General features: G+C 42.1%; 1 protein-coding gene across 1 annotated transcript in view; it reads right to left on the bottom strand.

Moving 5' to 3' along the window:
* dync1h1 (dynein, cytoplasmic 1, heavy chain 1) overlaps nucleotides 1-13,112 on the bottom strand; it is a 68,408-nt gene that overhangs the window by 14,596 nt on the left and 40,700 nt on the right. Inside the window, exons 45-59 of the mRNA XM_038307011.1 lie at nucleotides 12,849-12,963; nucleotides 12,603-12,764; nucleotides 12,293-12,507; nucleotides 12,000-12,204; nucleotides 11,741-11,914; nucleotides 11,543-11,662; nucleotides 8,019-8,139; nucleotides 7,669-7,864; nucleotides 7,246-7,363; nucleotides 6,955-7,170; nucleotides 6,657-6,869; nucleotides 1,163-1,290; nucleotides 926-1,079; nucleotides 694-840; nucleotides 457-607 (exon numbers count right to left, since the gene is read on the bottom strand). Coding sequence (XP_038162939.1) covers nucleotides 457-607; nucleotides 694-840; nucleotides 926-1,079; nucleotides 1,163-1,290; nucleotides 6,657-6,869; nucleotides 6,955-7,170; nucleotides 7,246-7,363; nucleotides 7,669-7,864; nucleotides 8,019-8,139; nucleotides 11,543-11,662; nucleotides 11,741-11,914; nucleotides 12,000-12,204; nucleotides 12,293-12,507; nucleotides 12,603-12,764; nucleotides 12,849-12,963 — 2,435 coding nt within the window. The remainder of the gene's footprint in view (nucleotides 1-456; nucleotides 608-693; nucleotides 841-925; nucleotides 1,080-1,162; nucleotides 1,291-6,656; nucleotides 6,870-6,954; nucleotides 7,171-7,245; nucleotides 7,364-7,668; nucleotides 7,865-8,018; nucleotides 8,140-11,542; nucleotides 11,663-11,740; nucleotides 11,915-11,999; nucleotides 12,205-12,292; nucleotides 12,508-12,602; nucleotides 12,765-12,848; nucleotides 12,964-13,112) is intronic.

Here is a 13,112-nt window from a genome sequence, read left to right as displayed (position 1 = left end):
TTGCCGAAACCAGTCGGGAGAAGAGCAAAAACATCTTTTCCTCTGAGAAAAGCCTCCAGAGCAGTGTTTTGCTCTTCTTTCAGTGAAGAAATACTCTAATTCCGATAAAACTTGCTCGATAGCCACGCTAACGCTAGTTTCATCGGCTGAAGCCGCCATGTTCTTTAGACTGAACTGTCGCGCTTCTCGTTGCGTCACACCTCAACCCGCCTCAAAGCCAACGCTGATTGGACGTTCGTTTGGTGAACGGCTCGAAATTTTCTTCAACGGAGAGTCTCCAGAAATGTAGAAACAGGAAAAGTCAGTTAACATGAGCAACATATCATTAATGTAAACAAAGTTTTTTTCCGTTTAAAATTTCAGAACTGTCAAAATGGCGGCCTTGGGAGTCATATTGTTAAATCTTTACTTCTTTGTAGATGGTCTCTGCAGTGCTTTGCTTCCTGTCTGTCTCACCTTGCAGTTTAAGGAGATCCGAGCGTTTCTCGTCCACGTCGGGCCGCTCCGCTTTCAGGACCTCGTTGAGACACTGACTCTGAAGGCTGCTGCGGGTCACCGTAAAGTTCACAAACGTCACACGAGAGCACAAGTCTGGCGGGAACTCGACCTGTTAAAAAAACAGGAGCAAGTTGTTCATTGAAAATGGGACTTTTTCATCCAGGCCGTTTGCCATGGAAACGACTGCCTCCTTACTGTTGGGTCTCGGGTGGAGAGGAAGATGACAAACGATGGAGACAGATCGATGTCCTGGTCTCCCAGGGTGATGAGGACACGCCCTCCGGTTCTGCGGACCTCTCTGTTCAGCACTGGGTTCAGGATGGGGTCATAGCTTTCCACGTCCTTCAATAATCAAAATAAACAAAGTTAATGATTTTGAGAACTCCGGTATCCGACGTGGACGGGATGAAAAGCCTGCAGGACCCACCTGGACAAGCAGCGGGTTTCCAAAACGCAAGGCGCTCTCCAGGTTCTTCCTGAAGGCGTCGTCCAGGAAACTGGTTCTGGTGATCTTGCGGTCCTTGTATTCGTTCATGATGAACTCAGTGGCTTGGCCTGACGGGTCGATTATCAGAGGATACCTGAAGGAGAGACGATCGATCAGGATTCAACTCCAGATGCGTTTAAACGACCTTTCGGATTATTTGGGAAGACGGGCTCTGACCTGTTGAACCGTTTGAGCATGATGGCGTTTTCGGTGCAGAGGTCGTCTGCAGGGAGGGAGTTGGCCTGCCAGCGCAGCCTCTCGTCTGCGTTGGACAGGTACTCCGTTCTGGCTATGTCTGTGCGGAACTGGGGGAGAAATTAAAGCCCGTCAGCGTCTCAATCATTAAGAACCAGATTGAAATATAAAAACACAGACACGTCTCAGGATCCTCAGCGAAGCTTTAAATAATATTTAACAGCGCCTTTCTTGACACTCAAGGTCACTTTACAAATAATACAAAAGATAAATAAAAAAAGAGATGAAAATACAAAATACAGATACAGGAACATAAAAAACAAAAAATCATGGACAGGGAAAGGAGCAGTATATTCACAGATAAGCGAGTTGGAACAGATGGGTTTTGAGTCTGGCTTTGAATAAGGGGAGAGAGTCAATACTGCAGAGGAAGTGAGTTCCAGAGCTGGGGGAGCAGAGTGGCTGAAGGCTCTGCTCCCCATGGTGACAAGTCGAGCTGGGGGTGCAGTGAGGTGGATGGAGGAGGAGGATCTAAGGGAGCGGGAGGAGGTGGCAATGTGAAGGAGGTCTGACAGATATGGAGGAGCAAGGTTATGGATGGCTTTGAAAGTATAGAGAAGGATTTTAAATTGAAATCTGAATTTAACTGGGAGCCAATGGAGTTGGTGAAGAACAGGGGAAATAAATATGATGGAAGGAGGGGGTTCTGGTGATGACACGAGCAGCGGAGTTCTGAAGAAGTTGAAGTTTATGGAGAGATTTATGAGGGAGGCCAAAAAGAAGAGAATTGCAATAATCAATACGGGAGGTGATGAGGCTGTGGATAAGGACAGAGGCAGTATGAGTGGTGAGGGAGGAACGGAGACGGTTAATGTTGCCAAGGTGGAAGTATGCAGACCTGGTAATTTTATTTATCTGAGACTGAAAGGAGAGGGAGGAGTCGAGGATGACACCCAGACTCTTGACCTGAGGGGAGGGGGAGACTAAGGAGTTGTCAATGGGTAGTGAGAAACTTTTGATTTTAGATAGGGTGGATTTAGTGGCAACGAGGAGGAGTTCTGTTTTATCACTGTTAAGTTTAAGGAAGTTTGAGGTGAACCAGTCTTTAATTTCAAGTAGGCAGTTAGTAAGGGACAAGGGGGGGAGTGAGGAAGTGGGTTTAAAGAAAGAACCTGTGAACCATTTACCACCTGGTTTAAACTGCCTGCGGTACACGGCTGTTTTATCCACAGAGGTGGGCCAAGTGGGTTAAATATGCTGGATTTGAACAGATAGAAGTACTGAATGGGTGACCATGCAACGCTTGTTATATACATTTTTTTTAATGTTTTATACTGTCTAATGCTGCGTTCACACCAGACGCAGCAAGAGCAGCAAAAGCAGCAAAATCGCGTCTGCTGCTTCATTTTTGCTGCTTGTACCAGTTAGTTCTGACGCGCGGCTGAAGCAGCTTTGCTGCTCTGGCTGCGCGGTGCAAAAGTGTGTCTGACGCGCGTTGGGCGGAGCTTCACTATCCTTTCTCTGCCTTGCAGCTATATTTGCTGTGATCAGTGGGAAAAAAGTAGTTTTAATATGTTTTTAAGTGAGATAGTCCACCTGAAAAATCACTGCAGTCAGTTCATCCAGATTACCATCCTGCCTTCCAATATTATTTCTGTCGGAGCCGCTCAGACCCCCACACACCAGCGGTGCGCCGACAGAAGGAATCCCTTCAACAACAGCCTCTGGCCAGGTCGCCTCCTCGCGGTTTACTGCGGCAGCTGGTAGGTGTTTTTCATCTAAATAATCTAAACTGCAGGCACCAGGATAATAAAAGTAAACATATTCTGCCGGCAGATTTCTCCATTTTAACTTAATTTATGCGTCAATAAACTGTTTCAGAGGAGTGATCACAGCACTCTGATCATCAGCGCTGTCTCTCTCCCTGCCAGCTCCCAGATCAGCATCTCCGATTGGTTGACGCGGCGCGTCGAGCAGCAAAATTTCTATTTTTCCATCTCGAGCAGCAGCCCGACGCGCTGCGCCTGCTGCTCAAAACGCGCTGCGGGATCTTTTGCTGCGCCTGACGCGCATCAACCATTGACTTTGCATGTAAACTCGCTGCTTCTGCCACGCCTGCTGCGTCCGGTGTGAACGCAGCATAAGGATTAATATATTAATGTATCTCTCATACTTCAATTTAAAACTCCTAGGTAGACAGTTTATTTTTTTGCTTTTTCATGTAGGCCTATCTTTCCTAGTTTTTTTTCAAAGTAGTTAGATGTAATTCATTTAACTTTGTATATTACGTCTATAATATTTGTACACACAAAAAATAATTGTGAGTGGCGGTTACATTTTGCTGAAAGTAACTACCACTTTATTGTAATGCTCTCACAAAATGGGAAATAAAAAAAGTCAAACAAAAAGTTCAGCATTGTCGGGTTACTATTGGTAACCTGATGCACTCCTTCTGGTCATTCAGCACTCCTTCAGCAGCTTTTGGAAAAAAATGGGATCCAGATCCTCTTATTGCCATCATCGGGGTCTCCAGTGCTTTGCGACCAGCCACTAAAAGTGAGAAAATGGCTGTCTTGTTTGGTATGGTGATTGCTAAAAGATTGATTTTGAGATTTTGGAAAAAGGACTCTGTGCCCACATTTGATTTGTGGTTGGGAGAACAAGCAAATACTCTGCATCTGGAAAGACTGAGACACTATAACGAAGATAAGGTTGAAGTGTTTGAGAAAATATGGGACCCTGTGCTAAAATTCCTTCAATGAAAAAGTGATTACGACTGACTCCTCACTGCTTAATACCCTGTATAACTATCGTTTTTTTTTTTGGTTTTTTTTCATGATTATGGAATGCTTTGGATCGATTTATGGTGTTTTCATCATGTTGTCTTGATTGTGTTAAGTGTTCTATAATGTGCTGTTTTTTGAGGGTAAGGAAGGGTGGGGATTTGAACTTTTATGTTAACTTTTGTATATTCATCTGAAAAATTTAAGAAAAAGAAAAAAAGTTCAGCTCCTCATTGGGACATAATCCATTAATACTTGTTCTTCTTTGGTCAAAAGAATCAGAAATTAAAAATTATAGAGCTTCTTCTGGCAAAAATATACAAGTCTCTGGTTGCTGTTTACAGGTGCTGGTCATAAAATTAGAATATCATGAAAAAGTAGATTGATTTCAGTAATTCCATTTAAAAAGTGAAACTTGTATATTATATTCATACATTACATACAAACTCATATATTTCAGATGTTTATTTTGTTTAATTTTGATGATTACAAATGACAACAAATGAAAATCTCAAATTCATCATATCAGAAAATTAGAATATTACTGAAGACCAATAAAAACAAAGGATTTATAGAAATGTTGGCCAACTGAAAAGTATGAACATGAAAAGTATGAGCATGTACAGCACTCAGTATTTAGTTGGGCCTCCTTTGGCCTGTATTACTGCAGCAATGCGGCGTGGCATGGAGTCGATCAGTCTGTGGCACTGCTCAGGTGTTATGATAGCCCAGGTTGCTCTAATAGTGGCTTTTAGCTCTTCTGAATTGTTGGGTCTGGTGTATTGCATCTTCTTCTTCACAATACCCCATAGATTTTCTATGGGGTTAAGGTCAGGAGAGTTTGCTGGCCAATTAAGAACAGGGATACCATGGTCCTTCAACCAGGTACTGGTAGCTTTGGCACTGTGTGCAGGTGCCAAGTCCTGTTGGAAAATGAAATCTGCATCTCCAAAAAGTTGGTCAGCTGCAGGAAGCATGAAGTGCTCTAAAACTTCCTGGTATGTGGCTGCGTTGACCCTGGACCTCAGAAAACACAATGGACCAACACCAGCAGATGACATGGCACCCCAAACCATCACTGACTGTGGAAACTTTACACTGGACTTCAAGCAACGTGGATGAAGTGCCTCTCTTCTTTTCCTCCAGACTCTGGGACCTTGATTTCCAAAGGAAATGCAAAATTTACTTTCATCAGAGAACATGACTTTGGACCACTCACCAGCAGTCCAGTCCTGTTTCTCTTTAGCCCAGGCAAGACGCTTCTGACGCTGTCTGTGGTTCAAGAGTGGCTTGACACAAGGAATGCGACAGCAGAAACCCATGTCTTTCATACGTCTGTGTGTGGTGGTTCTTGAAGCACTCACTCCAGCTGCAGTCCACTCTTTGTGAATCTCCCCCACATTTTTGAATGGGTTTTGTTTCACAATCCTCTCCAGGGTGCGGTTATCTCTCTTGCTTGTACACTTTTTTCGACCACATCTTTTCCTTCCCTTCGCCTCTCTATTAATGTGCTTGGACACTGAGCTCTGTGAACAGCCAGCCTCTTTAGCGATGACCTTTTGTGTCTTGCCCTCCTTGTGCAAGGTGTCGATGGTCGTCTTTTGGACAACTGTCAAGTCAGCAGTCTTCCCCATGATTGTGTAGCCTATAGAACTAGACTGAAAGACCATTTAAAGGCTTTTGCAGGTGGTTTGAGTTAATTAGCTGATTAGAGTGTGGCACCAGGGGCCATCAATTTTGAACCTTTTCACAATATTCTAATTTTCTGATATGATGAATTTGAGATTTTCATTTGTTGTCATTTGTAATCCTCAAAATTAAACAAAATAAACATCTGAAATATATGAGTTTGTATGTAATGTATGAATATAATATACAAGTTTCACTTTTTAAATGGAATTACTGAAATCAATCTACTTTTTCATGATATTCTAATTTTATGACCAGCACCTGTATTTTCAGCTGTGTTAGCTCATTATCACTCCAAACCCAGAGTTTCCCAGTCAGACCAGTCGTCCTGTAGGTCGCATTGAGTAAACCAAGTTGCTTCTCTAACAGCCAGTTTTACGTACAGTAGCAGCCATTCAAAATGCCGCCTCCCAGTTAAAAGCCAGCCCAATGGCAGCAAAATCCCCCCCAGCTTCCAGATACTGGTCTTCTTATGGGCGTGCATTTGTTTAAATCTGACTCCTTTCACTGAATTACAGGATCTGACCAGGAGATGGCGCTTCTCTTTAGATCTTGATGTCCACAAATCATGATAGAAAGAATATTTTAGATGTTTAAAAAGGGATTGTAGGAAGACCAGCTAAGGACCAGCCAAGGGGCCCATCAAGGAAAGTGTGGAAATTTTGAATGGCTACTGCTGTAAGCCTGACTCCCTCCTAACCAACCTTAAATCCTGACACAGTGGCGCTTTTGAAAATGACCAACATGAGGTGGCACCCAACAAAAAAAAAAACAAAAAAAAAAACACGCTGGGCAGGGCTTATGGTCAGCATTGATCCCTATGTTGTTGTGCTCAAGGCAAGAGTGCCACTAGATTGTATTGAAGCAGGAGCACCAGAATGCATGTGTGCTTGTTGGAGCATCATTAAAACACAAAGATCTGCAGAGAGACTAAAACACGCTCTGGTTCAAAGACGGAAAAAACCTCAGATCTAGTTCTCTGGTGTCTTAAAGGAGTCAAATACCTGAATGTTGGCCTGCTGCAGGTGATGAGACCAGGTTGTGAACAAGTTCTGCCTCATCTGCTGTTCAAAGTAGCCGGCGTAGGTGATGAAGGCGGCGGAAAGCAGGCAGTCTCCTGCGATGGTGGACATCTGGTTCTTGAACGTTTCGCTGGTCTTCTCCCAGCGGTCCCTTTCAGCGGAAAGGCTCTTCAGCAGGGCCGTGCTGCGGTTCACCTGCAGGGGCGGAGCAAAACCAGTGAGAAAATAACTTCCAGGACTTTCTGTTTAAATGAGAACTCCTCAAAGAGGAAAGGCATACCTTTGCCTCGACCGCAGCCAGATCAGCCTTGATGGCCTGGGCCTCTGAGATGAGCACGGCGTACTCCTCCTTGTAGCGGGCGATGCTGGCCTCCAGATCCCTGATCATCTGCTCCACCTCCTCTGCTTTCGTCTTGTTGTCCGTTGCATCGTCTTCCAGCTTCTGCAGCTCGTTACGCAGAGGCTCCACGCGTTTCAGCATGTCAGCATAATTGAGCTGAAGGGGTGAAGCGTTTTGTTCATCGCCTGTGCTTTTACCCGATTAGTTTTCAGATAGTTTAAGTTTACAGACCTGAGCAATCGCCCATTTCACCATAGGGCCACAGGCCAGGGAAGCTCTGTTGACCTGGTCGTAGTTGTAGCTCGGGTTGGAGAGGTAGTTCTTCTTCATCTTCTCACGAATGGAGTCACTGAAGAAAGTAAAAAAATAAACAAAGTTATGAGTTCTGCTTAAGATTGCTCAGGTTTGCAGAGGTACAATCTCCAGAGAATCCCCCGTCACACCCACGATTTAGACCAATGTTTGCCTGATGTGCGAAAAGTCTGGCAAAAACGCTGGCATACGTTGAATAAGTTATGGGTACGTCCAGGTGCAGTTAAACCAGTGTAACTGCACCTGGAGTGTTGGTCATGGCCCTAACTTTGGAAAGGTCCAGCTGCTTAATGGAACTCGTAGCTAAAAGATGAGGGGGAAAAAAATAAACTTTTGTTTCACCTGATTTCTTCAGCTGAGAAGTTAACAATGGTGGGGATGAAGTTCTCCCTCATGATGATGGAACGGATCTGCTTCCAGTCTGTTGTGCTCTCTCCCAGCAGCAAGCAGATGGACTCCAGAGCCAGTTTTACGGCTGCGGGTGGATTGGCCATTGAACGCACCTCCACCAGGTGCTGCTTCTTTATAGACTTAACGGCTAACATTCCAGAAAGCAATGGGAAGGAAAGGGAGGGGCAACAATGGAGGACGAATATGAACAGAGACCTGGAGGTTAGCTGGGAGCCATTCTACTCAGATAGCTCTATGAAACTGAATAAAAAAAACTGCAAACATTGAAACCCAAACATTACCATTCTGAGCCTCGATGACGGCCGGCTCCACCTGGTCCAGGTCCTCTTTGACACTCAGCTGCTTGTCTTTGATCACTTCCTGCTGTTTGTACACGGCTTCCTGGATCTCCTGACTCATCACCTGGAATTCAAGGTAGAAGCACCATGAAAATACCCATAAAAAAAAAAAAAAAAAAAAAAAAAAAAAAAAAAAAAAAGTGCAGCAGGATCCTTCATTTAAACTTTTGACATTAATGCATATTTACAAATTTATTGGGAAACTTTTGTAATTTCCATCCTTTTTGTCCAAGCAGTTTTACTTACTGGAGAAAAAAAATGGAGTAAAACTAGGAGGGTACTACCGTGTATGAAAGATAGGTATCAGTAACCGTAGCATCTCGAGAGAAAACGAAAATAAAATGGGAATATGTTGACTGGACGTGAGGCGGCTTGTTGGAAAAAGTGTCAAAGTAGATACACAAGTAGTGTTTTCTATATCTGAGGACTTTACATTTTCTTCCAAAATATGAAAATAAAATTCATTACTTTCTACTCATTTTCTCATTGCTTCTGCAATATAGTTAAGAACATAATGTAACAGCTTGAATAAAAGATTATTATAGAAAACCACTGACTGTGAAATGGATGAATATTGCTGCTGATGGGTCCGATTTTAAAATGCACGAGGTTTCCCATTCATTACTTTATAAATCTACATGTTTTAAGTTCTCAAAGTTTTATTTGTTCTTTAGCAAAAAAGTGAGCTTAAGAGGAAGATCAATTTTATGTGGATAGAACTGTTTTTATAGAGATCTGAGTTATAAAAAAGCTATTTTGCATCATTTAAGGCAAAAACTAATTTTACTTTTATAACTGGAAACAATGTAGTATCTACACCATTCTTAAAAAATGAGTTCAATCAGTACTTGTATTCTGTCTTTTTTTCTGCATAAATATTTTTACTTTTGATTATTTGAGTAATTTTCAGACCTCTGCTTGTTGGCGACCCATTAAAAGGAGGCATAAAGGAGCTTCGGTTAATTAAACATATCAGCTAGGGATGCACGATATTGGGATTTTGGCCGATATCCGATATGCCGATATTTTAAAACTCATGTAGCCGATAACCGATATCGATACCGATGTTAAAGCTGGACAAAAATAAGTAGTCATTGAAAATAGCAGTTTTGTTATCCATTTCTGAAAAATAATAAACTCAAATATATTGTCATATGCTAATATCAAATTGATTGTTTAAAACGCGGTATCGATCTATTTTACTTTCAAAATCTCGTGAAATTTCATCTTTACAAACTCTCGTGATATTTTGATAGTAAAATAGGTGATACCATGTCAATATATCAACATATAAAAATATGGCAAAATTTCGTGAATTTTCAGGGGATTTCGTAGCATAACGATGACATATAGCAATATTTCATTAGTAAAAGAGATTGATATGGTGTTTTTAAATGGCAATATATCAGCATATGAAGATATTGGGATATTTTAATGTATCAATATTTTTTCCCTCGTCTTTAGAAGTTTTTAAGTCTGTAAAAAAGAAGTTTTTGAGGAAGAAGTAGTAGTATTTTTTTATTTATTTTTTTTGACTTTAGAAACTCAGAAGCTGATCAAATATCTGGTTAAATATCAGTGGGGTGGCCGATGTCCGATATTCAGTTTTAAGGCAGATACCGACAGGGGGCCGATTATATCGTGCATCCCTAGTGTCAGCAGGTCAGATTTTCAGGAGTTCACGATCACGCAAGATCAGCTTTCTACGGAAGAGGATTAGGGCCACTGGAAAAAAAAAAAAAAGTTAATTGATTTTTAAATTTTATTTCAGTTTAACAACAGAATTCTGACTTTAATCTCAGAATTCTAACTTTAATCTCAGAATTTTGGATCTTAATGTAGATGGGCACCATGAAGGAAGAGATGTGGAGCACTCAGATTCACTGACAAAGATGTGAGTTATTTGAGGTGTCCAGTGACAGATTGGTGGAAAACGACGGAATTAGGCAACTTTTTACGTGCCTGAGGGGTCCCCTCATTAATGGAGGAGCAGAAGGTCATTAAAACAAGAGAGCTAGTCTCTAAAACAGACATGCCTATGGCTTGATGCTAACATGTTTGTTATCTGTCAGAATTATGAGATAAAAGTCAGAACTCTGAGAAAAAAAAAGTCAGAACTCTGAGAAAAAAAAAGTCAGAACTCTGAGAAAAAAAAAGTCAGAACTCTGAGAAAAAAAAAGTCAGAACTCTGAGAAAAAAAAAGTCAGAACTCTGAGAAAAAAAAAGTCAGAACTCTGAGAAAAAAAAAGTCAGAACTCTGAGAAAAAAAAAGTCAGAACTCTGAGAAAAAAAAAGTCAGAACTCTGAGAAAAAAAAGTCAGAACTCTGAGGAAAAAAAAGTCAGAACTCTGAGAAAAAAAAAAAGTCAGAACTCTGAGAAAAAAAAAAAAGTCAGAACTCTGAGAAAAAAAAAAGTCAGAACTCTGCAGAAAAAAAAGTCTGAATTCTGAGATTAAAGTCTGAATTCTGAGATTAAAGTCTGAATTCTGAGATTAAAGACAGAATTCTGACATTTTTTCCCCATATTAAACAAATAAAATTTAAAAATCAGTAAATTTTTTTTTTGCAGTGGACCCAATCCTCTTCCGTAGCTTTCTTTACAACCATTGAGGTGTTTTTTTTTCCCCACTGTGTCCGAGCCAAATGAAGGAGACAACTTTTGTTCTGCTTGTAATAAGTTTATTGACCTGATTTTGTTTATTTTTGTGTTATTTTTATTAGGATTCATTTAATTCCATGTTTTTTTTTTTTTTTTTTTTAAGAGAAAAAGGAAGCAGAAAACGTTTTATTGTACCTGCTGCCAGGCTATTCTTAAAGGAAAAGTCAAGTCACATTCAGATTACAAACCTCTGAAAGTACTTCAAGTATGAAATTATTACATATTGTTCAATAAAAAAAAGAGTAATTTTCAAGCAGGGAGAATGGCGCTAGGCTTACCGCACCGTGACGTCACTGCCGGTAGATGGCAGGAGGGAGGGGTTACTAGATTTTGGCCATAAATGGCCAAATTATTTTTATTATTTTACTGATTAAAGCTAAATTCATCAAATCACCAGGAAAGTATTAGTTTTAGGTATAGATAAGGACTCATTGGTTATTCTCTTGTTTTTCTTTAGCAGCGTTTCTTCCCGTCAGGAATCGCCGGGGGTCTGTCCAGCCTAATTCATTTCAACCAGGTATGATTGGCAGGACTGCACGTATTTTCGTATGATAGCAAATCAGGTCCGGTCTGTCTCTGCCCTCTTTCTAACCACTAGATGCTAAGTGTAAGTTGACAGAGCATGAGCACCATGATGGCCTCTCACCTGGTAAACAGCATCTAAAGCAATTGAGTGATGCGTTCAGGAGCATCAAGTAAACCAAATTTCTAGTGAGTTAGATTGAGGCAGTGAAGGCTTTAACTCCTAATCCACAGCAGCTGTTCTATTTTCTGTCTTCCAGCCCAGAAGACGTTTCCTCCTGTCTACCTTTTTCTTCTCAGCTTCCTGCTGGTCTTTGACCATCTTCTTCAGCTTGTCGTTAGCAGCTGCGTTCTTGGCTTCCAACTCCTGGCTCTTGATCCTCAGATCACGGCGAAGCTCCTCCACCTTGATGGAGACATCGATGCAAAGAACTTAGAAAGGAAAACCTTTTAAACTCCTGTTCATCTTTGGAGCAGTTTCTACCTGATCCACCGTCTCCTTGATCTTCCGCAGACCAACGTTGAGATGCATCTGCTGCTCCTCCAGCTCGCTGCGCTTCTCGTTGAACAGGTTGGCGTACTGGTTGATGAAGTCCAGGTAGTGGCGAGGAGTGATGGCCATGGTGTGACCTCCACGCTTGGCCAGGCGGTTGTTAGCCTGAGTCATGAGGCCACAAGCATAAATTTAGCATTTAACCAAAGACAGACTGGTAGTTTTTGTCAGCTTGAGACTCTGCTCTCACCTGGTGGAGAGTCTGGTGAACAAACACGCAGCCGTTGACGATGGCCTCGCGGTGAGATGGCGGCTGCGGCAGTTTGTCGTAGACGATGGGCATATAGTCTGGAACCTTGTAGTTGGGTTTCTCCAGATCCATCTTGCTGGTGAACTCCTTACCCACCTGGTACAGTGCCTCTGTTGACCAGTCTCCAAACCAGTTCAGCACGCACCTAAAGTCAGGGGAGGCCAGATTTAAATGCTTTCAATCCGCTTTTTATCCAAATTAATCTAGCTGGTGTTTGCGACGAGCGTCTGTACCTGTTGAAGAGGGCAGGAGATGTGGCAGCCCGGTCCTTCAGGCCTTCTGACGAAGGGTTCATGGTAAAAACAACATGGAGGTTTCTGATAACCTGGCTGGTGAACCACTTGTAAAGCTCCTCGTGAGTGTCGAGCATCAGCCCCTCTTTCTGGGCTCCTTCCTTACACTGAGTCATCAGGGTGGCATATTCATCCCCCTCAAACAAACCAGGAACCTACGAAAAGCCCCCAGATAACCAGAAACATTTAGAAAAACATCAGTTTAATTGTATAAAAGCAGACTGAGCTGCAATGGAAGCAAAGAAGTCACCTCTCCATTGGCCAGCAGTGTGTTCATTCTCTCAAGGAAACCAGAGTCCAGCACGTTGGACTCATCCATGATGAAAGCGATCTTCTCATTCTTGCACCCTGAGCGTCGCAGCACTGTGCGAAGGTCTTCGTCAAAGTCCTCCCCGGTGTACTTCCTGTGGACCTGATGGCACCAAATATGAGTCGATAAATATATATTTAAACGATTTAAAGAAAACGATGGATTGTGGCTTTTTACTGCACCGACCTTAATCTGGTAGACACTCAGTCCGTTCATCCAGGCCACGAAGCGGGAAAGTGTCGTTTTTCCGGCGCCGCTCACTCCGATCAACAGCAGGTGACCCTGAGGCTGACGGAAGATTCTGCAAATGGAAAAACAAGGTGGATGTTTCAGACATTTTTATCCCAAATGTTTAACAAAACAAAAAAAACTTTTAAAAGGCAACAGTCACATTATATACTCAAAAACAAAACAGACCAAAAACTATTTGATCCTTATAACATACGGCTA

The sequence above is a fragment of the Cyprinodon tularosa genome, unplaced genomic scaffold (genome assembly GCF_016077235.1).
Source record: "Cyprinodon tularosa strain WSP-4 unplaced genomic scaffold, ASM1607723v1 ctg6, whole genome shotgun sequence".
Classification (NCBI taxonomy): Eukaryota; Metazoa; Chordata; class Actinopteri; order Cyprinodontiformes; family Cyprinodontidae; genus Cyprinodon; species Cyprinodon tularosa.
Note: the sequence above shows the minus strand (reverse complement) of the source record. Positions and strands in the feature narration are given on the sequence as shown.